Source organism: Prunus dulcis, chromosome 6, assembly GCF_902201215.1.
Source record: "Prunus dulcis chromosome 6, ALMONDv2, whole genome shotgun sequence".
NCBI lineage: Eukaryota > Viridiplantae > Streptophyta > Magnoliopsida > Rosales > Rosaceae > Prunus > Prunus dulcis.
Genome location: NC_047655.1, coordinates 29123865 through 29147383, shown reverse-complemented (window position 1 = coordinate 29147383; position 23519 = coordinate 29123865). Strand labels below are relative to the sequence as shown.

General features: G+C 39.0%; 7 protein-coding genes across 10 annotated transcripts; 3 read left to right on the top strand and 4 right to left on the bottom strand.

The window, feature by feature from the left end:
• Positions 1-201: 201 nt before the first annotated feature.
• Positions 202-2512, bottom strand: LOC117631344 (sugar transport protein 11-like). The gene is made up of 2 exons (XM_034364444.1): positions 2061-2512; positions 202-1877 (listed from the first exon to the last, which is right to left on the bottom strand). The coding sequence occupies exons 1-2, from the start codon at positions 2182-2184 to the stop codon at positions 469-471; spliced, it is 1533 nt and encodes a 510-aa protein (XP_034220335.1). The 5' UTR covers positions 2185-2512; the 3' UTR covers positions 202-468.
• A 245-nt stretch (positions 2513-2757) lies between these two features.
• LOC117631888 (protein PELOTA 1) lies at positions 2758-8246 on the bottom strand. 4 transcript variants are annotated; one of them, XM_034365223.1, is made up of 16 exons: positions 8072-8246; positions 7842-7924; positions 7551-7629; positions 7357-7431; positions 7218-7274; positions 7036-7081; positions 6554-6629; positions 6098-6173; positions 5948-5980; positions 5791-5859; positions 5561-5667; positions 4979-5051; positions 4668-4706; positions 4013-4107; positions 3249-3355; positions 2758-3145 (listed from the first exon to the last, which is right to left on the bottom strand). In XM_034365223.1, the coding sequence occupies exons 1-16, from the start codon at positions 8120-8122 to the stop codon at positions 3072-3074; spliced, it is 1140 nt and encodes a 379-aa protein (XP_034221114.1). In that variant the 5' UTR covers positions 8123-8246; the 3' UTR covers positions 2758-3071. The 4 variants fall into 4 exon arrangements, with proteins under 4 accessions (XP_034221114.1, XP_034221115.1, XP_034221116.1 ...); XM_034365224.1 differs by lacking the exon at positions 4668-4706; XM_034365225.1 differs by lacking the exon at positions 7218-7274.
• Positions 8247-8677: 431 nt separating this feature from the next.
• LOC117631337 (eukaryotic translation initiation factor 3 subunit B-like) lies at positions 8678-12678 on the bottom strand. The gene is made up of 11 exons (XM_034364436.1): positions 12367-12678; positions 11975-12212; positions 11655-11801; positions 11429-11557; positions 11187-11315; positions 11019-11102; positions 10809-10933; positions 10519-10717; positions 9854-10404; positions 9668-9776; positions 8678-9207 (listed from the first exon to the last, which is right to left on the bottom strand). Exons 1-11 carry the CDS (start codon positions 12486-12488, stop codon positions 8872-8874), a joined length of 2169 nt encoding a protein of 722 aa, XP_034220327.1. The 5' UTR covers positions 12489-12678; the 3' UTR covers positions 8678-8871.
• Positions 12679-13669: 991 nt separating this feature from the next.
• On the top strand, positions 13670-16912 carry LOC117631917. The gene is made up of 4 exons (XM_034365259.1): positions 13670-13873; positions 14305-15806; positions 15921-16036; positions 16603-16912. The coding sequence occupies exons 2-4, from the start codon at positions 14312-14314 to the stop codon at positions 16822-16824; spliced, it is 1833 nt and encodes a 610-aa protein (XP_034221150.1). The 5' UTR covers positions 13670-13873; positions 14305-14311; the 3' UTR covers positions 16825-16912.
• Positions 16913-17301: 389 nt separating this feature from the next.
• LOC117631916 lies at positions 17302-19102 on the top strand. The gene is made up of 3 exons (XM_034365258.1): positions 17302-17610; positions 18392-18521; positions 18620-19102. Exons 1-3 carry the CDS (start codon positions 17497-17499, stop codon positions 18637-18639), a joined length of 264 nt encoding a protein of 87 aa, XP_034221149.1. The 5' UTR covers positions 17302-17496; the 3' UTR covers positions 18640-19102.
• On the top strand, positions 17373-20014 carry LOC117631915 (probable UDP-arabinopyranose mutase 5). Its single transcript, XM_034365257.1, has 3 exons — positions 17373-17610; positions 18392-18521; positions 18620-20014. The coding sequence occupies exon 3, from the start codon at positions 18754-18756 to the stop codon at positions 19807-19809; it is 1056 nt and encodes a 351-aa protein (XP_034221148.1). The 5' UTR covers positions 17373-17610; positions 18392-18521; positions 18620-18753; the 3' UTR covers positions 19810-20014.
• Positions 20015-20353: 339 nt separating this feature from the next.
• On the bottom strand, positions 20354-22610 carry LOC117630637 (wall-associated receptor kinase 2-like). The gene is made up of 3 exons (XM_034363332.1): positions 22165-22610; positions 21533-22119; positions 20354-21411 (listed from the first exon to the last, which is right to left on the bottom strand). The coding sequence occupies exons 1-3, from the start codon at positions 22608-22610 to the stop codon at positions 20354-20356; spliced, it is 2091 nt and encodes a 696-aa protein (XP_034219223.1).
• Between the last annotated feature and the right edge of the window lie 909 nt (positions 22611-23519).

The following is a 23519-nucleotide window of genomic DNA, read 5'->3' as shown; positions in this document are numbered from 1 at the left end:
GCCTGGGCTGGTTCTTTAAATAAATAAATAAAAGTGGCAGCGGTCCCACAAATGGTCGATTGGCTGACCAGTATGAAGCTGCCACGTGGTATGATCAAAATTGAAAACAATGATAAGAAATACTTTTGTTTGTTTGAATTAGATATCCACCTTCTTTTTTAGTTTTGGTGTTTCATGGTATGAGATGAGAAGTCTAGAAAGTTGTAAAGAGGTTTTGGAGAGGAAACCTCCAAATTCTTCCTTCATCCCCATTTTCTTAGTTTTCTTGATTAAATTTAGACTCATCATCAAGTAAATGGATGTACAAATAACTAGAAATTTGTACCCTTAATTTGGACCTAAAGTGCAACCTCAAACTTTGTCAAGTTAATTAACATGTGTGATGAGCTGATAGCCCCTTGGTTAGGCCTGGCCTGCATATTTTGATCAATCTCAATCATGGCGATGGATGATGAAGATTGGAGATTCTCAATAATGCATGTCAAGTTCATGAACCTCATCTGGGATATATCTCCCCCAGAACCAGTGTTCCCTGAACACACTGTCCATGTCTTCGATCCGAACGTTCTTGGTCTCAGGCAGGAAGTAGTATATGAAGATGGTCATGAGCGCCACAAATCCGGCGAAAAGAAAGAAGAGCCCAAACTTGAGGTGGCAAAACATAGCGAGGGAAGACTGAGCAATCCCAAATGTGAACAACATGTTTATAGACACATTCAGGGCTTGCCCTGCTGATCTCACCTCCAATGGACACATCTCACTTGGTATTAACCATCCCAATGGCCCCCAAGACCACGCAAATGCTGCTACATAGAAGCAAATTAAGATCAGCAGAAAATCAGCCTCGCTTTGCGTCAAGTTCCCCTGGCCAGACACTCCGAACTTTATCGCTACCATGGTTGCCACCGCCACCTGACATACAAACATTTGAACACCGCCTTGTAGGAACAGAGGCCTCCTCCCAAAAGTGTCCACCCCCGCCACAGAAACACAAGTAGCAACCACATTGACAACGCCGGTTACAGCTGACGACACAAGCGAAGCCTGGTGGCCGAAGCCTAAAGCCTTGTAGAGGACTGGTGCATAGAATGTGATGGCATTAATGCCAGTGAGCTGCTGGAAAACTGGAACCAGGACGCACATGACAAGGTGAGGCCTATATCTGGGATGCAGCAGGAGCTGTTTCCATGGAGAATCTACTTTTTTTGCAGCCTCGGATGCATAAACAAGGCCTTGGAACTCCTCCTCCACATTTTTCGTGCCCCGAATATTCTGTAACATCTTCTTTACCTTGTCAGCTGGTTGGCCTCTGTCAAGCATAGAATTGGGAGTGTCTGGTAGGAAGAGAGACCCAACAAGAAGCATGACTGCTGGGATAACTGCTAGAGTTAAAGAGAGTCTCCATCCCCATCCACCCTTTATTTGGCCAGTGCCATAGTTGACAAAATTTCCCAGCAATATCCCAATCGTCACATTCATTTGGAACCCGAAGTTGAGAGCTCCTCTGATATATGCCGGTGCCATTTCTGACAAATAGATTAGGCTAGACTGAACGGCAAAACCAATGCCTATACCGAGCAATATGCGGCCTACGATCAGCATGGGTATGTTCAATGCAGCAGCGGTTAGGATGGCTCCGATCAAGTACATAAGACTGGCAATGCGCATGGACATGTTTCGACCACAGGCCCTGGTTACTGTAGAAGCAACCAAGGAGGCTACCAATGCTGCAAGGTAAAGAGAGTAGGTAAACATTACCATTGGCTGGCCATCTTCTGATTTGCAGTACATGTTTTCATGATCCCTTTCATTGCCGTGTTTCAGTAATGCAGATGGAAGAAACTTCTTCAGGAACAATTCCCTTGAAAGCACCCCTCCTGCAATACAATTACCATTTCACAAGTTTTGGTTACCATTATATTCAACATCTTGGTAGTATACAAAAACCCAGGAATTTTTTTTGTTAAACGTTGAGAAGAACTTGCTCCTCCCAGTTTGAGGGGGAAAAAGAAGAAGAAAGAAAAAAGAAATTACATGGTTGATAAGAGCTTGAGCTCAACCTGAGTCATAACCAAAGATGAGGCCACCCAAGGAAGCAATCATACAATTCGCCAACACAAAGTTGGTGATGTTACCGTCATTTTGCCTCACCCCTCGTACAACCACAACCACCCCTCTTGGCATCTTTCTTTCAACAATCTTTTTTATTTATTTCTTTTACTTTTCTTTCTTTTAACAAAATGGTGGGCAATAAACCGAACTTTTGCCGTGAATGTGAGGGTAAATACTCGTAAGCATAACCAGCCCCCACAACAATCAAAGATAGGTAATTAACTTTCTTAGCCAAGACTCATTGAACAATCTAAGAAAGTTAACTACCACTTTCCTCAAGCTTGGATCTTTCAAAGTATGGATTATACTTTGATCAACCCTTAACATCCACCCAAGAAACGAAACCAGGAGAGACACAGAACTCCTTGTTTCTCTTGCTAATTCAGTTTGGTTCCTCATTCTTTGGAATACCTGATCCCACAACACCTCTCTCTTAAAATAGCCCTCAATTTATAAAAACTTGCAAAAATGGTGCATCTCCATTCGGGGTTTTGGCCCTTTTTTAATTTTTACCGCACATACTTGTAGCTAAATATAGCTAAACCTCCTCTGCTTTAGGAGATTTTTTATTATAAATGGAAAACAAGATTTGTAAAAGGAAGAAGTTTCTTTCTCATATTAAACAAAACAATGGGGGCACACAAATTAAAGTAAATATATACCTTACTCAATACGATATAAATAATATTTGTAACACTTTAACAAGGAGTCATCGGTCAAACAAATTAAAAGACTCCGTTGTATGCAAGCAAACTAATTGCTAAGCCAATCAAACTACCCAACGCCAACAAAACTCATCCTCAAGGCTTCAAGCATCTTCCACCTTTGCAGCTTTCCCCTAGATGTTACAATTGTTATTTGTGTAGGTGCACAAAGCATTCGCCAAAATAGTACATAACTTATACCTAACTATGATCTACAACACACGACTGATAATTTCCAACAGATCACTTGTTCCATTACATCTCTATGTCGTCTAGGTCTGGTAGAGGGAAACGAAGGATTGCAGCGATCCCAGTTATTTGTGCCAGTTCTGTTCATTGATAAGATAATTAGAAAGTTGGTTCAGTAAAGTATGTCTAAAAAGAGGGTCAGATACTTAAAGCAGCATTTGTATGAACAATGTAAATACTCACGTTCTCCTGAAACATGCAAAGAAGAAAAAATATGAACAGTGCCCCCTGAATCCTTCACTGATTTCACCAAATTGGCATACTTTTGCCTTGCTACTACATCCGCATTCCTGTCCATCAAGAAAATGTTAAAGTTACACCCCCTTAAACTTACATACATTTCTCCACATTTTCCTGTAATGGAAAGACCATGTTGGACCATTTCATTATTAGTAAAGAATCAGTATGGTAAAGGAAACAAGAGGGTCAGTGGCACCAGGACATCTTAAATTTACTCATTAATGGAATTACGACAAGATATATGTGCATGAGTGTGAACATAACCAAAAAGCTTTAACAGTGATCGGTGCATGAGTAACTTATTTAGAGAGTGCACAAGTACCTAATCAACTAGAACTGCTAGCGAGTATGAATGTGCCAATAAACCTCGGCATGTTAGGTTTCAGGTTAAGGAGTAACAAATCTCCCAGACCACGCCCTTTCCAAGCAAAAACAACATCCGCCAAGCCATCAAGCAAATTAGCATCTTTTGAATCTAAAGCTAATAATAGATTTATGCAGCAGTTTTTGTACCAAGTACAAAACTTTTTCCCTCCCCCGAAAAGTAAAATAAAACACGAAAGAATTGAAGGAAATGCAATGTAAATAACTGTGTTGATTTCAGAAAACATGCTTTGAACATCCATGTAATATAGAACTTTATTATCAAAAATAAAATCATGTGGCACTACTTCTCAATTAGCTGGACAGAAAACCCATAAACTAACCTGAAGAGTTCATCTGTTATCAAAAGGGTTTGGATAGCCATTCGTTCATGAGCAACTTCAACATGCTTTGGTCCATAGCATGCACGATCTGGATCCTGCAGAATAACAAGAACAATTCAATCACTGTGTTAAATGCTTGACAATGTTGGAAAACGAAAAGATAACACAACTACAATAAATAATATAAAGAATACTTCCGACAAGTAAAAACTACAGAGATTTATCCATTACATAAACTATCAGACACACATAAATTGACTTTTGGGTTGGAGGGTGCGACCACTGAATTGAAGTTTCCTTGTTGCTCATTTGTGGCTGTTACTCTCCATTCTAATCTTAGTCTTCTTAATTATGACCATGTTAACATGTTCAAATCTTTTTTCTGTATCTACCTAACTATACATGAATCCCTTAGCAAAGACCTTGTTTTAAGTGATGTCTGCCAGTCACAAGATATCATGGAATCAATCAAATTTCAGTGCACATAAAGAGGTAAATCCCACGTTTTTTTCAGTCTTCACCTAATTATTGACTTTGTGCACATGCTTATCAAGATTAAACCTCCAATCATTGTTCCAAAGGATCGTCAGTTAGCATCCAATTATAACCTTAAAAATAAAGCCACAAAATCGACATTTCAGTTTTAGAACCTGACATTTGAAAGCATGCCGAAGAAATCTTGGAGAACTCGGACCTGAAAAAGAAGGGCACAGTACATAATGTAACTGTATACCAAAAGTGATCACCACATGCAATCATATCAGTGTTGTTGAACCACCAACAGACAGACAAGATGCATAAGTTCTTATTTTCTTTTCATTATTATTTGATGTAGACATGTAGGATGGATGGACCTGTACAGTTCTTCTTCGAAACAAAGCGGGAAATAAGTTTCTTTCTTTTACTTTTTTATTTTGGCAATGAAAAGTGAAGAAACTGCAAAATTAACCAAATTGGGTATTGTACCTCTTGTGCTGCTTGAGTATCTTTAATCATATTCATAACATTTGGAGCATCCAGAACCTCCCTCAAACTATGCCTGTCATTGCAAGAAGATAAAATGCACAGATGTGAATAAGATTCAAAACAATAGAAGAACAATGCAGCATAGGCCAGCAACAATATTAAATAGGAATTGCTTTTTTCTTTTTCCTCTTTCTGAGAAAATAAGGATCACACGTACTGGATTTATGAATTGATAAGGCCCCAGTTATTCTTTAAGAAAGTGATATACATGATATGTTGCCAGCTCATGCTGGGGATCGCTCACTAAAAATGTAACACCAATTGCAGCGATAAAAATCATGAAACGCATTAATCCGTGGTCGCTAGACTAACATGAAATGTGGACCACTCCAACAACGTGATCCAGTGGAAAATGAAAATGATAAAAGGGTAAAATCGGGAACATTTTACAGAAAAATAAAGAAGTAGTTTTGATTTAAACATTCTTAGGCTTGTCGAGGGCAATGCAACATTGTCGATTTTAGTTATGGGCAGGGAATTATGAAAGGTCAATTTTCCATCAGAAATATCAGGAGACCATACTTGTAACCCGAGCTTGTATGCACAAGAATTATCCGCGACTTGTTTTCAATAATAGATCTCAGCTGTCTTCTTTCTGCCTCCAACAATAGGTGACGATGAAACTGATCCTGAAGCACATGACATTACATCATTAGTATTTCATAAGAAAGCACTATTTGTAGTGCTACTATATAGTCCACAAGTAAAATAACTTTTAATGGGATTTTAATTCATACGGACTCATACCACACCTTTGTGAAACCTGGACTTGCAATCACAGCACAGCGGACAACACTGAAATCAACATACTTCAAGAAAGCCTGCAAGATATAGACACCTGTTTCAATACAGGCAAGCTATGTTTGAAAGTGTAAGGAGCTTCAGAAATAAAACTCAACTAGAAATTACCTGTAATACATTCTCAAAGAACTTACTCAAAGCCTGTAGAAGACACAAAGATATTAGTGATACAATATTTATTGAAATTATCAGAACATCTGTCTTACCGGATAACTTCATTTCGGGAAATATAAATTCTGAAAAGAAAAAGAAGCGTACCGACTCATAACCTGCAATGGCAGGTCCATGCTTGCGAGGAATTGAAGTTTCTATCCGTGAACGAGTAATTGTCATACTGATATAATTAGTTGCAAAAACATTAGTCGCATAAGGTCGTCAATGCAGGAACATAGTAAGTAATATAGGATAACAGTGTACACATGCATGATCTGGATTTTGAGCTTTTTATAACTGAGATTTTCAAAGTCCACATTTTTGTAAAAACATTGACCAGTCTGTCATGCAGTTTCCTAGCACACATTTCAAGGATATTACCAAGATCCTAATGCAAATAACTACCAGAAGAATAGGTGTGAATGAAAACTAGAGTGAGTAATGTGCCTGATTATTCAAGTAGTTATCAAATAGGCTTGAAATTGTCCATGGAGACCATCAACTGATAGTGTAGTACAAAACTCAAACAAGGACGCATGTCCCGAATGAAGTCAGACACACCTTTTACCAACAAGGAGAACATGTGCTAATCCTTCTTGCATTAAGATCACAGCTAGATCAGCACTTGCAGCAGGATCTGAAAATTGTAGAGACAAGACCATCACATAAAAGGTTGATTTCAATTCTTCAGCGTTCATACTGGTAACCTAGATGACACTTCCAAGATTAAGCACTTCTAAATTGCCATTTATGTGACGGCTAATTTTGGCATCAAGTTAGTTTTTCTTATCAATCCTACCATGTTAAACAATACTTATTCTTTCTTTTTTTGGCCACAACTTAGGAATGCACCCAGTAGAGATTGGACCCTAAACATCAACCTCCATCCCTAATAACCTAGTATAGGGCTAGAGTCAATGATGAAGACAGGCATGAGACAATTTTTAAGATTAATTGGTCAATACCACAAGAAAAAGGAGTACTAATAATTTAAGAACATAAAAGAATCATTTAAAAGAGAAAAGGGGAAAAAGAGGGCATACCAGAGGCTTGATTGAGTTCGTGCAAGGCCAATGAGTCCCAGACATCCTAAAACATATGACATAGCATGCCACAAGTCATCACATTGCAGAACAGGTTTTATACAGCATAGTCTTCAAAGAATTCAACACCGAAAAAGAAAATATGGCTTGTTATAATTTGTATGGATTAACGAAACGCATGCCTTTCTTAACACAAAAGGTCGCTGCAGCTCAAGTTCCAAAGTGTGAAATGCTCCTATCTATAATAAGAAGACGAAAAACTTAAAGAACTTAAAAATTTCCAAATCATCACTTTATAAATCAACTTAAGGCCACAATTACCTTTACATATTCATTCTCCAGGATATTCTTTCCACGTATACGCAAGACAGCTCCTACTTTGTCATAATCAGCAACCTAATAGGAATATGGGGAAGAAGAACATAATACGAAACAAAAAGCATCTTGAGAAAACTTCGTTACACACACATGTACAACCAACCCTTATGAAATTGGATCTAACTTTTCTCTATTACCTCCTCAACTTTTATCTCTAACTTCAGTTTCACACGCTCTGCATCTCTTCCACCAGAAGCACTTTCTCTCAGAACTTTCCTATTACAGAATGTATATGGTTGTCAAGAAAATTTCTACTGGATACATGTTATTTTATTCAAACAGGTTTCTGAGCACGAGTTATGTAAAAAAGAATATCATGCAAGCAATCAGGATACCCTCTATGCATATAAGCAAATATACACTAAGACACATAGAAAGATACCACTCACATCGATTGCAAAGTGATACTAAAAGAAAAAGGACTTTACCTAACAGTGACAGCCATAACTATGTCTCCTGGAGCAATCAAATTATAAGCATACCATAGATCATCGGAATCGACCGGTATCATCTGCCACACCCACCAATTCCAAAGTTAGCCAAAATTCAACTCAGAATAAAGATTAACACTAATTGCTTCCACGCAAAAATGCTTACACCCAAACCAACAAAAACTAACTAACAATTACGATAATCATCATAATAATAGTAACAGTACCTTAACGCTTCCGGGTCCGCCTGGAACAAGGTCCTTGCGAACAATCTTCATGTTCTCGTTCTATCAAAGTACTGCTCCAAATCAATTCGAAACACAAAGAAATTTGAGTTTTTGGGTCTCCCTTTTCTTCCCGAGACGAGGGAAGAGCTTAGCAAGCTTTCGGTATGAGTGGTGGTGCACGTGCAAAACACTCGAGTCTTTCTGAGAATTAGATGGGCAATCGGGAAAGACTTGATAGGGCCGGGCCTTGGAAATTTGGATAACAATGACCAGGCCCAAGTATTTATAAGTCGTTTCATGGGTCGTTCAGCATGGGATTGGGTCGACCCGACAAAAATAAAAACAATTTTTTCTTTTTTTGATTTGCTTTTAGTTGTTTTCGGTCCTGTGTCTGGGTAGTTTACCACCCCATTTCATCGGAAAATAAAAAGACGAACAATATCGAAAATGTCCCTTCAGTTCATTTTATAAAAGACTCGGGGGATGGCATAAACTTCATATTAGTTCAGAAATTACAATCGAAACATTTTCCAAAATCGGATTTTCGTGCAAAAAAATTATAAGTAAATCCATAATTCCAGAAATACATGAACATAAAACAACATATGCCACTGAAAGTGTGAAACAAACTTAAATAATTGGATCAATCAATTTCAGTTCATAAACAAAAACAGAACATGGAACAAAATCAAAATTGATCCGGAAGCTCTTGGCATAATCTAAGGATGTAGTTATACAGTGTTCAAAAGATAAAATCTAAGACAGATTCATAAGCTGCAAAACTATAATCTAAATAACACTCAATCTTCAAAAGAAACGACCTCCTCCGAAACGTCCAATGTCTCCTCAACCTCAATATCTTTAGCCTCGTACTCCTCTTCTTCATCACTTGCTTCTCCTTCTCTGAGCTTTTGCCTCTCCAATTTGTCTTCTTCGTGCAACCGCTTCCACTCAGCCACCCATTTCTCCCACTCTTCCTTCAACATCCTCCTCTTCTCACGATCCTGCTCACTCAAAAACATTGACACATCCTGGTCCTCGGCCTCATACTTCTTGCTGTACTTTTTCAAGTTCTTTGCAATCTCCTCCTCTTTCTCAGGAGTCAGGAATGATGGTGGCCTTGGGCGCCATAAGAACTATAACAAATAAGAAGAAAACAAGTGTCCCGCAAATGATTAGAACATCTACCTCCTTTTCTTTTCTTTTTGTTTGGGCTAAGCAGTTAAAACATGTAATTGAGACAGGGAAAGAATACATAACCAAAACAAATGCCTACTAATATCAATTACAAAACAGAAATTTTAAAAAAACTAGACACCACAGGAATGACATCTATTTCAATTGGAATTTATCCTTTGTCACAAAGGACACTACGATGCATGTGGTACTTCCAAACTATCAACAAACTTCATCAAATACATACATATATATATATATAGTCACCTTCCATTGAGGGATCCCTCAAATAATTTTGCTTTTGTTGATGTAAGGATCTTGATTTAGTACACATGATTAAAGTTTTTTAAACACCGAGTGAAACGTCCAAAACAAAGAGCCTGCAGATAAAATTTAGTGCATACTCTCAAATGGCATTACCTGAAAAAAATGATCCTTTAGTATCCTATAAAGTAGCTTGCCGTTGAAGGACCATATGTTGAAACCATTCTCCATCTCATGAACTGAAGTCACTGCAGTAGCAACATATCTGAAAGCAAAAGCTAACATGTCAAAATCAAGACAAGTAAAATTCTTTGCTAAATAGTAACATATCCAAAATTTTACCTTCCAGTAGGATCCCATTCAATATCAGTTGCCATAAAATGCTCGGCAGTAGCCATGGTTTCAAGCTCATCCACATTGTAAAACTCCAGCTGCCCATTGAAACCTTTCAATCCTGCGAGTATTATAAAGCGCCCTGAAGGTGACCAGAAAAGAGCATTTGCTTGCTTCCCTTTCAAAGTAGTGAGCTTTGAAACACGGCCTGTATTGTGACCACTACGCATGGAGTAGAAACTTACATCGGGCCTTGGGTTGTTATTTGAGCTTGTATTATCACAATGAATAACTGCAAACCTATGGCCCTTGGGCTCCCAAGCAAATGCAATGATCTTGTCATTCTTATTCTCAAGCTCCAAAACCTCGATGGGGATGTCTCGCTCTTTGATTCGGAAAAGCTCAAAGCCTGTGTATGTGCTTTTCTTTGTTTTTGTATACCGGTCAACTTTAACAGCAAGATACTCCCCGTTGCTTTGCCAGTACATTTTGCAATCACTGACACTGAAAAGATTCTTTTGCCTCAACTCCTCTTTATTGGGGATTTGAACAAGACTCACCTATTTGTATCAATGTTAAGCATTAGTTCACATAGTACAGTGAAATAATAAAAGGACAAAAATAAAATACCAAATCTAGGAAAACAGCCAGTCAAATGAAACAAGAATGCGCACCCTAGCAGGTTGGTTGCCACCACCCAATTCTGGAACAAATAGAGCAAGAATCGGATCAGTTGGTGACCAGCTGAAGTCCATAACATTCTCAACCTTCATGGACTTTTTGTCTACAAGTGAAAATGTTTCTGTTTCATAAACAGAGATAACATTTTTGCCCATTCTGGCAAAATACTTATCATCTTTTCCGCCAGCCCATCTGAAAATATTATAAATGAAAAAGTTAAGCATGCCAAGTTACACTCAACACTCAAAATCACACTGTAGATTAGTGGCATAGAAAAAATTACTTGAACACCGGCCAAGACACCCCAGCAACACCTCCAGTTCCTCCAATTGCAAAATCATCAGGAGTTCCTTTAAAATCTCTCATTACTTTTCCAGTTCTCACATCAAAAATGTTTATCACAACCCTCTATAAAATAACTTCACATTAGTAATGGAAGCAAGGCAAAAATAAATCACAAAAAGCAATAAATCACATTATCCAAAGAACTCACATTTGCATCACGAGGATTGCTTGGTTCATGGCTGCTGTAGGTCACCAAATATTTCTCACCAGGTGAGAAATCAATCAGTCTAACCTGCAGTTGACAGTTAGAGTTGAGGACCAAGAAAAAAAAATTACAACATACTAATTAAATTGGAAACCAAAAACCAAAAATAACCTGGGGATGAGCATAACGCATCAGACGATTAAAGGTAGAGGCACCTCCCCAAACAGCAGCACCCTGTCTGTGAATAGTGGCCAAATACGTACCCAGAGGGGACCATTGCACAAAGCTTTCCGTCCAGAACTGTAACAGGAGACAGAGATGATCATTTACCCTAAACCCTAAATAATTATATAAGACAAAAGGTGACTGTTTTGAGGAAAAATTATATAATTTGAGATATGATATCCACTCACAGCACGCTTGTAAACAGGCTCAGGCTTCAAGTGCCGTGCATCATTCCACAAAACTTCAGTATCCGAACCAGCACGAATCACAAGCTGATCTCGGGCCTTTTCATCAGTAAGCCATTGTTGAAGATTCTCCTGTAAAGATGTCCAAGTAGATAGCACAATAAATACCAGAGCCTAAAAATACCTAATTCACGATGTACAAAGAAGTGATGGATCAGAGCATAATTACCCCTGGCTTGTACGGATTACTTTCTGGAGGGGCCCATTGATCTGGAACTTTCATGAACCTATCAAAGTCGTCAAACATGCTGACAGCAAAAATATGTGATCTGTCCAATTTGTATCCATGAGTCTTCTCCTTGGCAAGCTCAGCTTCCTAAAATTACATTAACACATGGTCATATCTCAATTCAATTGTTCACGTATTTAAACATAGTTTTGAACCCAAGTGATGGTTACTTAATGATTACACTTATGTATCAATTGGTGAAAATTCATTCGGAGCACAAAAGAACACATAAATAGTTAATTTTTAAGAGACAAAGATACCTGAGGAGTATTATACTCGATGAAGCAATAGCCCAATGTTTTTTGGGTTTCGGGATCAAGTGGCATCCAAAACCCATCGTCCTTGATAAGACCAATCTGACTGTAAATTTTACGAATGACATTTTCAAGCTTCTCGTACTTTTCTTTAGGAACCACCGGGAGGTTATCAACAACAATTATGTTGCCAAACCCTGAGTCCAGCTCCGAATTTTCCTCTTGGTATATATCCTCATCATCGCTACGCAACCATAAATAAATAAATTAATTAATTAAAAATCGTCTAAAGCATGCTACATAGACAACACAGAGAAATTTGAATTCCATACAGCCAAATCTTGCTATAAAAAAATTTATGTGGCAGGGATAGGGTTTTAGGTTTGAGCCAGGGTTACCTGATAATGCCAAAATCTTCACCAGGAGGGAGACGAATGGAATCGAGGTCCAGCTGCGAGATGTCGATTCCGATTCGGGCCGCCGTAGCCTCTATGTCGTTCAACACCATGACGTCCCCCATGTTTTGTCTTCTCCTTGTTTAGAGAGATGCGTCACAGAGAAGCCAGAGATTGAGAGGGCGCAGTAGTGAGACGAAGGAGAAAGAGTGTGTTTTTAGGGTTTTGGTGAGTGTCTTCAGCTACCGTTTGTGTTGGGGATGAGTCCGTTTGGACCCTGTTATTTGCTTACCCTACCCGCCTCGGTCAGTTTCTCCTTATTGCAAAAGAACCAAACAAAACAAGAAAAACACTACTCCTACTCCTACTCCTACTCCATAACATATTAACGACTACCTGGGCCTAGAACTCGTGTACAATCTCAGCCCAATCTCAGCCCAATTAAGGCCGACCTATCAGCCACGCAGTAATTTGTTGAAAATTGAATTTTTATATAAACGATAGTCTAATCTAATTAATCTAATTTAGATGAAGAGGAATTTGAACTTGGGTGTAAGGAATCGGACTTACTGAAATGACTAACTAACCTATCCCTCGTATATTGTTTGCAGAATAGTTTTAAATTCATCTACAATGACTTGTTATTGTAATTTTTAAATTAAATCAACAACCTATAACATCTTTCCATTGTTGGCGAACCATTGCATTTCTATCAGTTATAGCATGGAATTGTATAATATAAATAGTTATGAACATATAAATATTTTCTTACTTCTGCTAATTAAGAGAAATTTATTCGTGGCATGTTACCAGTATAACATATGCGCAGTATTCATTTTAAAAATATACTTTTCCATAAGTCTATATTTAAATTACTGATTTATAAAAAAGATGAATTTAAATTTGAATGAAAAAGACGAACACATTTTTTAAATCAACTCACTTAACTCACAACACGTTAAACTTAACCGCAATACACATGTTACATATATATAATTTTGTTTAAAATAGCAAGTATTATATTTGCCTGCCTAGTCAGAGGCGGAGGTGCAGGTGGTGTTGTTGTATGCAGCCACGTTGAGAGTTGATCAATTATTATCATCAGCCGCCGCACTGCATGCTGCATGCAATAGGGAAAAGCAAAAGCAGTAGCAGTAGCAGATGAGATAAAAAGCACTCGCCTTGTCGTTTGTCCTTAGCCTGCAACTGTCAATGCCCTTCTCCCGACGCGTGTCAATCCGCCGTCTGCTCTAAACCGCTTTATCTTCTTGTATGAGTCCTTTTTCTTAGGGTTTTATGACCTGAGACTTTGAGTCTGAGAGAGCTGTTTATAAAACTCCATAAACATGCATGATGCATTGCATATGAGGAGTGGCTTCCTTCATCTACAAAACCATAGCTGATACAGATCAAGTCAAGCTAATTCCTCCTCCAACGGTTGTATTTCAGCTTGAGATCAAGTCAAGCTAAGTAGCAGCTACGTGTACATAGTATAGAACCCCAAATTCAGGTAAGTTTACGCTTTAAGATTTATTTATTTGCTTCATTTCTGGAACTAATATTTCTGGGAAAGAATCAAATTCAAGATTCAATGGTTAATGGTTAATTCATTTCGACATTCTGATCCATTGGCCGCCTTAATTCCGAGTTTTCTTTCATTTTCCGGAGCACCACATCATCATTTCTTTGATTTGATCACGAGTAATTCTCATGTTTACTTCAATGTTATTTGTCATTACTTGGGTTACTGTTATTTGGCTAGCTTGCGTGCTAGATGATGATGCCCTTCAATAGTTGGAGACTTTTTTTTGTGTCGAATTTTATTTGTTCTGTTCGATCAATTTCCAAGCAATTCAAATGAAACAATTTATCTTCATATATACGTTTGGAATCCGAAATACCAAATAATAACTTGCAAATTTATTTCGTTGCTATATATAGACAGAGGATGGGAGACCCGAGTGAGGAGGCGGCGGAGATTGAAGACAACTGGGCTGAAGCTAACAGTGGCAGGGTGAGTTGGATCATGAACAAGGGATTGGGACTTGGAAAAATAATTCTGGTCACTGCTATTGTAATTTCTTCTGCACCATTGGTTCTTCCACCGCTTGTGGTTATTTCAGCAATTGGCTTTGCCCTTTGTGTTCCATGTGCCGTTGTCTTGGCAAGTTATGCTTGCACTAAGAAGCTCATGAGTAAGTTGCTTCCTTATAGTACACCTCCTCTTTTGTTGGAAAATGGCATATTCATGTCAAATGATGATGAAGAAGAAGAAGAGCAGGGTGAGGAACAGGGAGGAAAGATTGATACCGAAAAGGAGGAAGGATGGGATAGTGGGGATATACTAGGAGGAGGCAAGATGAGAATTGAATTATTAGAGGAGGAAAATGATGAAATTTTTGAGGAAGGGAGAATTGAGGAGGGGGATGAGTGTGTGCAAGAGGGTGTTAAGAAGAATGCACAAGAATATTTTGCTGAAGATGAAAATAGATATGAGGAGGATGTTGGTGAGTCTACGGATGTGGAGGAAATGCTCATATTGGATAACATTAATGTGGTGAATATTGAAGGACTGATTCAGGATTATAAGGATGATACCTTGCTAGATGAGAATTCAGTCAGCGACATGTACGGATTGGTGTCGAATGTAGTTGAGGGTGCTGAGGAAATAGGACTGACACCAATTGAAGTGACTGCCATAGTAATGGAAGAAAGTGGGGATCAAGAAACTGCAAGTAACACTGCAGAAGAGGAGGAATTGGTGGAAGAGACAAGGGAATTGCTAGAAAAAATTAGGGATGAAGGCAATGCTGATAATGCAATGGATTTGGAAAAGCAGTATACAGGAGAAGTTGAAGGGGATAAGGAGGTAAGAGATCAACAATTTGATTGGAATGTGGAAGAGAGAGAGATACTAGTTGAAGATAAAATTTCGGATATTAGATTAGAAAAACCTACTGGTACCATGGACATTGGAGTAGGCCGAGTTCCGAAAGAGTGTGAAGATATGCAAGAACGCCAAGAAATGAAACATGCGAACGATGCAAACAGTACTACTGTTTCTGGGCATGTCAAACCAACTGGAGATGGGAGTGTTTTGGAAAGCAAGAATGCTGACAATAATTTAGAGGCAGAGAAGCCAATAGGGGAAGCCAATGATGTTGGCAACACTTTAGAGGCAGAAACGAGAAATTTGAGGCCTGTGATGAGCAGCATCGTGGAAGACAAGCAAATGCCTGTGATAAGCAAGGAGGAAATAGTACTACAAGGAGGGAGAGCAGAGGATAATGTCAATAACTTAGATTTTCAGTTGATCAGAGAGAAGGAAACTGTGGTTTCCTCAAATGTAGATGCAAGAGAGATTGCTGATGAAAGTGGGCTTCATTTGTTTGATGAGAAGAATGTATCTGGTCAGCAATATAATTCTTATGAAACTTCTGAAGGTAAAGATAAAAAATGATCTTCAAAGTAATTTCATATCCTTTCTCTTAAGACAAATTTGTTCCCCACTCCACTAATTCTATGATTATTAACTGATAATTTTGGAGAACCTTCAGGTCATGGGGGTGATGAAGGTGCGGATTTCGCAGAGCTTCCTGTTTCACACAGGGCACATGAATCTACAGATGCTGTGATATCTTCTGGAAAGGACGTCAGCATGCATCCAAACGGGGTTAGACTTTAGAGCTTGATTAATATATACATCTTTGGACCTTATATATATTATAGTTCAAAATTTATTAGGCATAACAAATGCGGAAGTTATGTGCCTTTTCTTTCCTCTTATTATCATTGATTATTCTCCACTTCAATCATCAAAGCTAATTCTACCTGGTCACTGTTATATTACAAAAATAAAATGGGGTATCTCTTGCACCATTTCAAATTCTTTATCCCTATCCTTACACCGATTTCTCCTCCTGTTACTGTTCTTTTTGAGTCTATCTGCATGCTCAAGTACATTTACTTCTTTGTTGCATGACACCATTAAATTACATAATGGGTGTGACGTCTCTTTGGTGATCTCAGATAAAAGGGTTGATTAATTTTCGTTTGATTTGTTGATAGAAAAGATTTGTTGTGCGGACTATTGAGTCATTGACCTCCCATTTAGAAGGAAAAACTGTTGATCACTTGTGTGATTACTTTGCTGATGAAGTGTATCTATGGTTGTAAATTGTTTTTATTCTATAAATTTAATTTGACTTCACTTAGCTGATGGAGTTGGTGCATCTTCAGGTACTGTACGATGAGGCGAAAATATGGAGACAGATTGATGCTATGCGAAGAATAGTAGGATACAAAGCCACACCCCATGCAACATGCATAGAGGAACTCAAGGCTCTTTACCTCTTCACTGGTGTGGAACTTCCTGCATCATTTGGTGACCATCCTGATCTTGCACAAGTCAATGACAAACTTCGGTTTCTCATGTCCATAATTGGAGTTAAACTAGACTGAATTGATCCCGTGTAGGTTTATTGTTTTATCTGTTTCAACTTTCCAGTTAGATGTTATGCCAAGAACATTTTAGTTTGAATATTGTGTGTTTTAGTCTCAGAAAAGTCATAAACTCTCTGTATTTTGAATCTTTGTAAAAGAATTGGTTCTGCCGTTTGATAAAGAATCTCGTGCTGTTTGCTTCTTCAACTGCCCGCTAAACTTTGCGAAAGTTTGTAAACGGCCCTAAATCGAACAAAACTATACTACGAACAGCTAAATTGGAAATTTGCTCGTTGGGTGTAGTAACTAAATTGGGTGGGTGTATTAAAACGAATTTTAGAAACCCAATCCAACCCAACAGCAATAACTGGACGGCATTGAGTTTCACAAGGGTTTAAAAGCCCACTGGGTTTCAATTGTTTTCTACGTAAACTTTATTGGAATATATATTATATTATATTAAAAATGAGAAAGTGTCGGTTCTGAGCAACACAGGTAACCAATGGCCTTGAGGGCCTTGACCTTGGGACGGAGAAAACAGTCAGATTCATCTCCAAAACTAACAAAGGCCTCTTTTCATTCTCTCTCATCGTCTTCTCTGCAGTCTGCAATCTCGGAGAAAACACGTTGGACCAATTCTTGGCTATTTTAGCTTTGCGTACGCACAAATATATTTATATGAATGAGTGAATGAGAACTCCGCCTTCTCTGCTCTCTCTCACAATTGACTCAGCTCTCTTCAACCTATCCAGCATATCCGATCTCTCAACTCTCCCTGAACACATTCTCATCGATCTCTTCCTGGTACTCTCTCTCTCTCTCTCTCTCTCTCTCTCTTTGCTAATTCAGCTAACATGAATTGCTATGCTTGTTCTTAATTTCTTTGAGGCGCCAGATGGGTTGCTTTCTGTTATGGGGAACTGGGCAGGCTTGATTTGGTGCGATAATAAATTTTGAAACTTTTCATGTTAATCAATGGTGGTTGGGTGTATGTTATTCAAAGTTACTTGATTGCTTTGGTTCGCTTGATTATTTGATTAGGGTTTTTTGTGCTCGGATCAGAGGAGGAATGGTCTGATTCTTTATAGGGATTTCTACCTTTTTGGGTTTCTATCGTTTGAATCTGATGATTTTGTCAATGCATATATTGGATCTGTTTGTCGTCTGGGTCCACGTGGTCACTCATGGACCTATGTGAACTGCTTGTACATTAATGATCAAGATTTCTGTAATACGCTGCAAGATATTGTAAAAGATTGTTCCCATTGATTGATTACCGATGGATAAAGTTTATTTAGCACAGCGAAAAAGACATCCCCTACCCCGGACCCCAACTTGATCAAACACTGCTCCATTTCAAATCAAAAGAAAACAGAATATTATTCTTTCGCAGTCTGGTGCTGTGGTCCTTTTTTACTTCTGGCTTCTATGCTGCTATATGGCTTTTGGGACATTTGTTGATTTTTGCTGCTATACCTTCATAATTTTGCCTTTCTAAGCGTTCTATTTACCCCTTTTACTTTCCTCTATAATTACGTATTTGGTATACATGAACGTCTTATAGTAACACTCAATTTCATGGCAGAAAACTCTGAGAGCTGGAAAGCTAAATGAGAAAGTCTTGAAGCTCTTCAAAGCAACTGGCAAAGATGAAATCCTCTCACTGATCCAGGCACTTAATATTCGGCATACCCTCACCCCTGTCTTTCCTACCAGTAAGTTATGTTTGAGATTTTCCAGTGTCCTGCCTTTCCTGTAACCCTTGAACTGCTTTTGGCACACTTCAGTTCTGACCTTCAAGTATCTATTGCAGGATGCTCTGAAAGGTTTTGAGATTGGGTGTTGTTGTGTGAGCACATTGTATAACATTTTGAATGCAAAGGTCCTTTAATTAAACAAGGCCACACAAGTTTTGTTGTTTCTTGTTCTCTCAACGCCTGTTTGAAGATGTCTAACACAAGCATCAACAATAATGAGGTTGACATCGTGATTGCGGCAATCAACTCCGACCTGGAGCCATTCATGAATGAATGGAGATCAGTATTCTCCCAGTTCCACCTGATTATTGTCAAAGACCCTGATATGAATGGGGAGCTCCACATTCCGGAAGGGTTTAATGTGGATGTCTTTACTAAGTCTGACATAGACCGAGTGGTGGGCTCTTCCACTTCCATTCTCTTCTCTGGTTACTCGTGCAGGTACTTTGGTTATCTAGTATCGCGGAAAAAATATATTATCTCAATTGATGATGATTGCATTCCCGCTAGGGACACAAATGGTGATTTTGTAGATGTAGTGGCACAGCATATTGCCAATCTTCAAGCTCCAGCGACCCCTTTCTTTTTTAACACGCTCTATGATCCTTATCGGAAAGGGGCAGATTTTGTTCGTGGTTACCCATTTAGTCTGAGGAGTGGGGTTACGTGTGCGCTATCATGTGGACTGTGGCTTAATTTGGCAGACTATGATGCACCAACACAGGCCCTCAAGCCAGAGCAGAGGAATTCTCGATATGTGGATGCTGTAATGACTGTTCCAGTGAGATCCTTAATGCCTGTAAGTGGTATCAACATTGCTTTCAATCGTGAGGTTGTGGGGCCAGCTTTGTTCCCGGCTTTGAGGTTGGCAGGGGAAGGAAAGTTGAGGTGGGAGACAGTGGAAGATATATGGTCTGGAATGTGTGTTAAGGTTATATGTGATCACCTGGGACTTGGTGTAAAAAGTGGGATACCTTATGTATGGAGAAGGGAAAGAGGTGATGCCATTGAAAGCTTGAAGAAAGAGTGGGAAGGGGTGAAGCTGATGGAGGAAGTGGTTCCTTTCTTTCAGTCGGTTAGGTTACCCCAAACAGCTGTTACAGCCGAAGACTGTGTTGTTGATATGGCAAAGTCGGTGAAGGAGCAGTTGGGAAACGTAGATCCTATGTTTGCTCGTGCTGCTGATGCCATGGGGGATTGGGTGAAGCTCTGGAAGTCAGTGGGATCCAGCTCACCTGGAGTTTAATGGTTGAATTTTGATTCAGCCTTTTCTGTTATGTTCCTTATTTGTTTTAACAGTAATTTATTTATAGTATAGATTTTTCGATGCTTCTAATGTTGGTATCCCCTATCACTATTAACTAATGATGAAATTATATGAGGGTGGAAATAATTGATACAATGTTTGTTTTTTTTCCATCAAGAAGTCGGTTTTATAAGTTGGTATTCTATTTTTTAGAGTTATTTATTCGTGTTGGTAGTTTCGCTTTCGAAATGCCTCTCAATTGATGATGCAGGTTTCCTCAAGACAAGATCAACAAATAAACATAAACTCAATTTCAGAATGTTTGATCAATTGATCATTCATGATACAGAGCTAATTACAAAACACAGAGCTCATTCATGAGGAAAATGAAACACAAAAGCTGGTCGGAAACATACAATACAGGAAGCATATATTAAGTGGCCTAGCTAACTAAACAGTTAAACATCAACTCCCCAAAAAGGAGCTAAGTTGCCTAAACAGAAAACATAGATGATTAGAGACTTGAGTTTATATCTAATTAGTATTAATTAACTAGATTATTCATTATTCTTTCTAACTCTGCCGTGACATCCTTCATAGCAGGTCTTTCCTCTCCTCTCATCCTCAAACACTTACTTGCAAGGTCAGCAACTTCCCTTAGCTGCTCGATGATTTCTTCATTGAGGGGGACTTGATCGTCAAGAATTTCAAGCAAACGATTTGCATTCATTTGAGAAACAAAATATATTGCTAGATTTCTTTCGCGCTCTGGCCTTGCAAAAGAAATTACCTGCTTAGCCGTTAGTAGCTCCACCAAAACAACCCCAAAACTATAAACATCACTCTTTTCTGTTAGCTGGCTGCTCTGAGAATATTCTGGATCCAAATATCCAAATGTTCCCCTCACCAACGTTATCAACTGAGTTTCATCCACCGGGATGAGCCTCGAAGTTCCAAAGTCAGACATCTTTGCTATGTAATCCTCGTCCAACAATATGTTTGCAGTCTTGACATCTCTGTGTATGATAGGTATACAAGTTTCAGAGTGCAAGTAGGCAAGTGCCCCTGCAATTTCTGTTGCAATTTTAAGACGCATTTGCCATGAAAGTGCTGAGCAAGAATCTTGGCTCCTGTCATGGATGTGGCTGTAAAGTGTCCCGTTTGTGATGAACTCATAAACGAGCAGGGGCACTTCTGTCTCCAAACAACAACCTAAAAGCTTGACGACATTGCGATGGTTGACTCGAGAAAGCACAATCATCTCATTAATGAAAGTCTCGATTTGATTCTTGTCGCAGACTTTGGACTTCTTAATGGCAACCACCTTGTTATCTAGCAGAGTTCCTTTGTAAACTGTTCCAAAACTTCCTTGGCCAAGCACCATACTCTCATCATAGTTCTTGGTTGCCCTCTTGAGCTCCTCTGCAGTAAAAATTTTAATCATCTCAATGGATCCTTTATGATCAGAGAGCTGTTGTTGTAACAGAAGGCCACCGTTTTGTCTAAAGAATTTCTCTTTGAGCTTCATGAACCTTCTTCTCTTTAGTCCCCAGTAGATCCACAAACCTCCTATAAGACCCGCCAAAAGGCATAGGCAAAAACCTGAGCAGCAAGTAAATACAATGTTATTTTATATACACATATATATATATATATATTTATATTATACTCGTGAATTAACAAATGACGAACATAATTAAGATTAAGAAGCTTAATTACGTACCCATTGGAATAGCAAATCTTAGATATTTATCATCTTTTAGGATGCAACCTCTTCCACTTGTCAAGCCGTCTCCAATGTGTCCCTTTGGACAATGGCATTCTACTCCTCCAACGTTGTTGTGGCATGTCGCTTGGCTAACGCAGAGGTTCCGAATCTCGCACTCGTTAATATCTTGGCAGCCATCAACGAGGTAAGGGTTGCCTTGAAAACCCTCCAGGCATTTGCAGCGATAGCCAGGGCCGTTGGTTGAATTGTAGCATTCGCTATGCCTTGACTGGCATGCAGTACTACTGCTGTCGTTGACTTGTTCACAAGACTGGTAATTCCCGACAGCCCAATCGAGCACCACAGGAAAAGACTCTCTCTTCTGCAGGTCTACAAGATCCAGAGACGAAAATCTGTAGGCGCCCACTTCCACAACGAAAGAATAATCACAGGGGTTGAAGTCAGAATGGTTGAACAAGTTTTCAGCCATGAGAGAATAATCTATGACGCCGTCTGCTATGGATATCTGGCAACACCCAGCTCCAGAGCAAGTCCCATTCTTCACTTCCTCTACTCGGCTGCAAAGTGACAAGCATCCAGCTCTCATCCTCCCCACGGAGGAGCTGCTCAAGTTTGCATTATTCAACAAGGCATCGTAATTTATCGGGCTTTCGATGGCCCCGATTGCTTCGCACCCTATAGCGACCAACACGTTGCGCTTGCTTGAGACTGGAAATTTGGAGTTAGTTTGCATGACAACCTCGGCGTGGCGGTCGTACTCCTCGTTGTCTGCGTAGTAACAGTCTCGGGCGATGGGACCGGACACTCGCAATTCGTGATCTCTGAGTGATATGTTGGTGATGGGTATGAAGCTGTTGGGGAAGTATGCTTGTTTGTGATGGCCTCCATTTTGATATGTGGTGTCGTTGCAAGAAATCACAAAGGTTTCGTCGAAAGAGCATTCTAGAGATGTGCCGAAAGGGTAGGGAATGTTGGTGAGATTGCCACAGCTGCCTGAGCACCCGGGCTTCGGTTGCCCACGTGCTACGTTTGCCGCTGTCAAGCAAACCATCATCACCATCACCATCGTCATTTTCTGTTTTTTCACCTTCTTCATCTTCGAAAGTAATTAGTCAATGTAGCCCTTAATATATAGACTGATATATATATATATATATCTGACTTTATTTCAAAAGGTATGTACGTATAGTGTCGGATTCAGGAATTTTCCTCTCATGTCGGATTGTGCACAATTCTCATAATACTAATTATGGTATATCTTCGACATTTTTTCTTGCCCCAAGTTTTAAGTTTTGTGTGTTCAATACTAATTAAACCTACGTGTGGACCCTTATCCCACTCGATTATTAATTATACTCTGGAAATTGATTTAACAGATCCGAAATAATTGTGGTTTGGTTCATCAAGAAATTCCAAAACATTACAAAGCGATGGGGCAACCCTAGCCTAGGTAAGCTAGCTAGCTTTTGAAATCAAATGTACAATGAGTGTATCCATCCGTCGTGGTCGAGGCATAATGTACATGTATATTTTCATTAGAAATAAAATTTACAGCTGGCTGACGAGGACAATCCCAGTAAATTATGAATCAAAAGATTTGGACAGTCAAATCTAGAGAATAAACAGGACAAGAAAATGATATTGGAGATTAATTACTTGATTCGACCTTGAATATTACTACTAGAATATCATCATAATAATCAGATCAGATCAATAAATCAAATCAAGAAAGATTCAATCCTTTATGTCAACAGTTTGGTCCTTTCATATTAGAGTAGACGCGTCATTTATCAATTTACATTCCTAAAAAAGCTCGTTGTGCAAGAAACAAGCATAGGCTTTAATGCCAGGAACCATTTGATCCCAAGCAATCTTTTCATCTTTTCTTTTCATGTACGTTGTTGTGAATGACATTCATAGGCCCACAAATCAATTTCATCGCTCTTTTCACCTATGTACGTGCTGTCATTGTAAACATGGA

Bases quoted from the DNA above. Each gene is read 5' to 3' on its own strand.
- LOC117631344 (XM_034364444.1), bottom strand. From the start codon at position 2,184: ATGCCAAGAGGGGTGGTTGTGGTTGTACGAGGGGTGAGGCAAAATGAC. The intron at 1,878-2,060 runs GTTGAGCTCAAG...ATTGTATTGCAG, and splicing joins CATCTTTGGTTATGACTCAG to GAGGGGTGCTTTCAAGGGAA.
- LOC117631888 (XM_034365223.1), bottom strand. From the start codon at position 8,122: ATGAAGATTGTTCGCAAGGACCTTGTTCCAGGCGGACCCGGAAGCGTT. The intron at 7,925-8,071 runs GTACTGTTACTA...TGGGTGTGGCAG, and splicing joins GCGGACCCGGAAGCGTTAAG to ATGATACCGGTCGATTCCGA. The intron at 7,275-7,356 runs GTAATTGTGGCC...TTCTTATTATAG, and splicing joins TGGAGAATGAATATGTAAAG to ATAGGAGCATTTCACACTTT.
- LOC117631337 (XM_034364436.1), bottom strand. From the start codon at position 12,488: ATGGGGGACGTCATGGTGTTGAACGACATAGAGGCTACGGCGGCCCGA. The intron at 11,802-11,974 runs GTATCTTTGTCT...ATGTAATTTTAG, and splicing joins TCGAGTATAATACTCCTCAG to GAAGCTGAGCTTGCCAAGGA. The intron at 11,558-11,654 runs GTAATTATGCTC...ACATCTTTACAG, and splicing joins GTAATCCGTACAAGCCAGGG to GAGAATCTTCAACAATGGCT.
- LOC117631917 (XM_034365259.1), top strand. From the start codon at position 14,312: ATGGGAGACCCGAGTGAGGAGGCGGCGGAGATTGAAGACAACTGGGCT. The intron at 15,807-15,920 runs GTAAAGATAAAA...GAGAACCTTCAG, and splicing joins TTCTTATGAAACTTCTGAAG to GTCATGGGGGTGATGAAGGT. The intron at 16,037-16,602 runs GTTAGACTTTAG...GTGCATCTTCAG, and splicing joins TCAGCATGCATCCAAACGGG to GTACTGTACGATGAGGCGAA.
- LOC117631916 (XM_034365258.1), top strand. From the start codon at position 17,497: ATGAGAACTCCGCCTTCTCTGCTCTCTCTCACAATTGACTCAGCTCTC. The intron at 17,611-18,391 runs GTACTCTCTCTC...ATTTCATGGCAG, and splicing joins TTCTCATCGATCTCTTCCTG to AAAACTCTGAGAGCTGGAAA. The intron at 18,522-18,619 runs GTAAGTTATGTT...TATCTATTGCAG, and splicing joins CACCCCTGTCTTTCCTACCA to GATGCTCTGAAAGGTTTTGA.
- LOC117631915 (XM_034365257.1), top strand. From the start codon at position 18,754: ATGTCTAACACAAGCATCAACAATAATGAGGTTGACATCGTGATTGCG.
- LOC117630637 (XM_034363332.1), bottom strand. From the start codon at position 22,610: ATGACGATGGTGATGGTGATGATGGTTTGCTTGACAGCGGCAAACGTA. The intron at 22,120-22,164 runs GTTGAATAATGC...GGGGAGGATGAG, and splicing joins CCGATAAATTACGATGCCTT to AGCTGGATGCTTGTCACTTT. The intron at 21,412-21,532 runs GTACGTAATTAA...CTTGCTGCTCAG, and splicing joins AAGATTTGCTATTCCAATGG to GTTTTTGCCTATGCCTTTTG.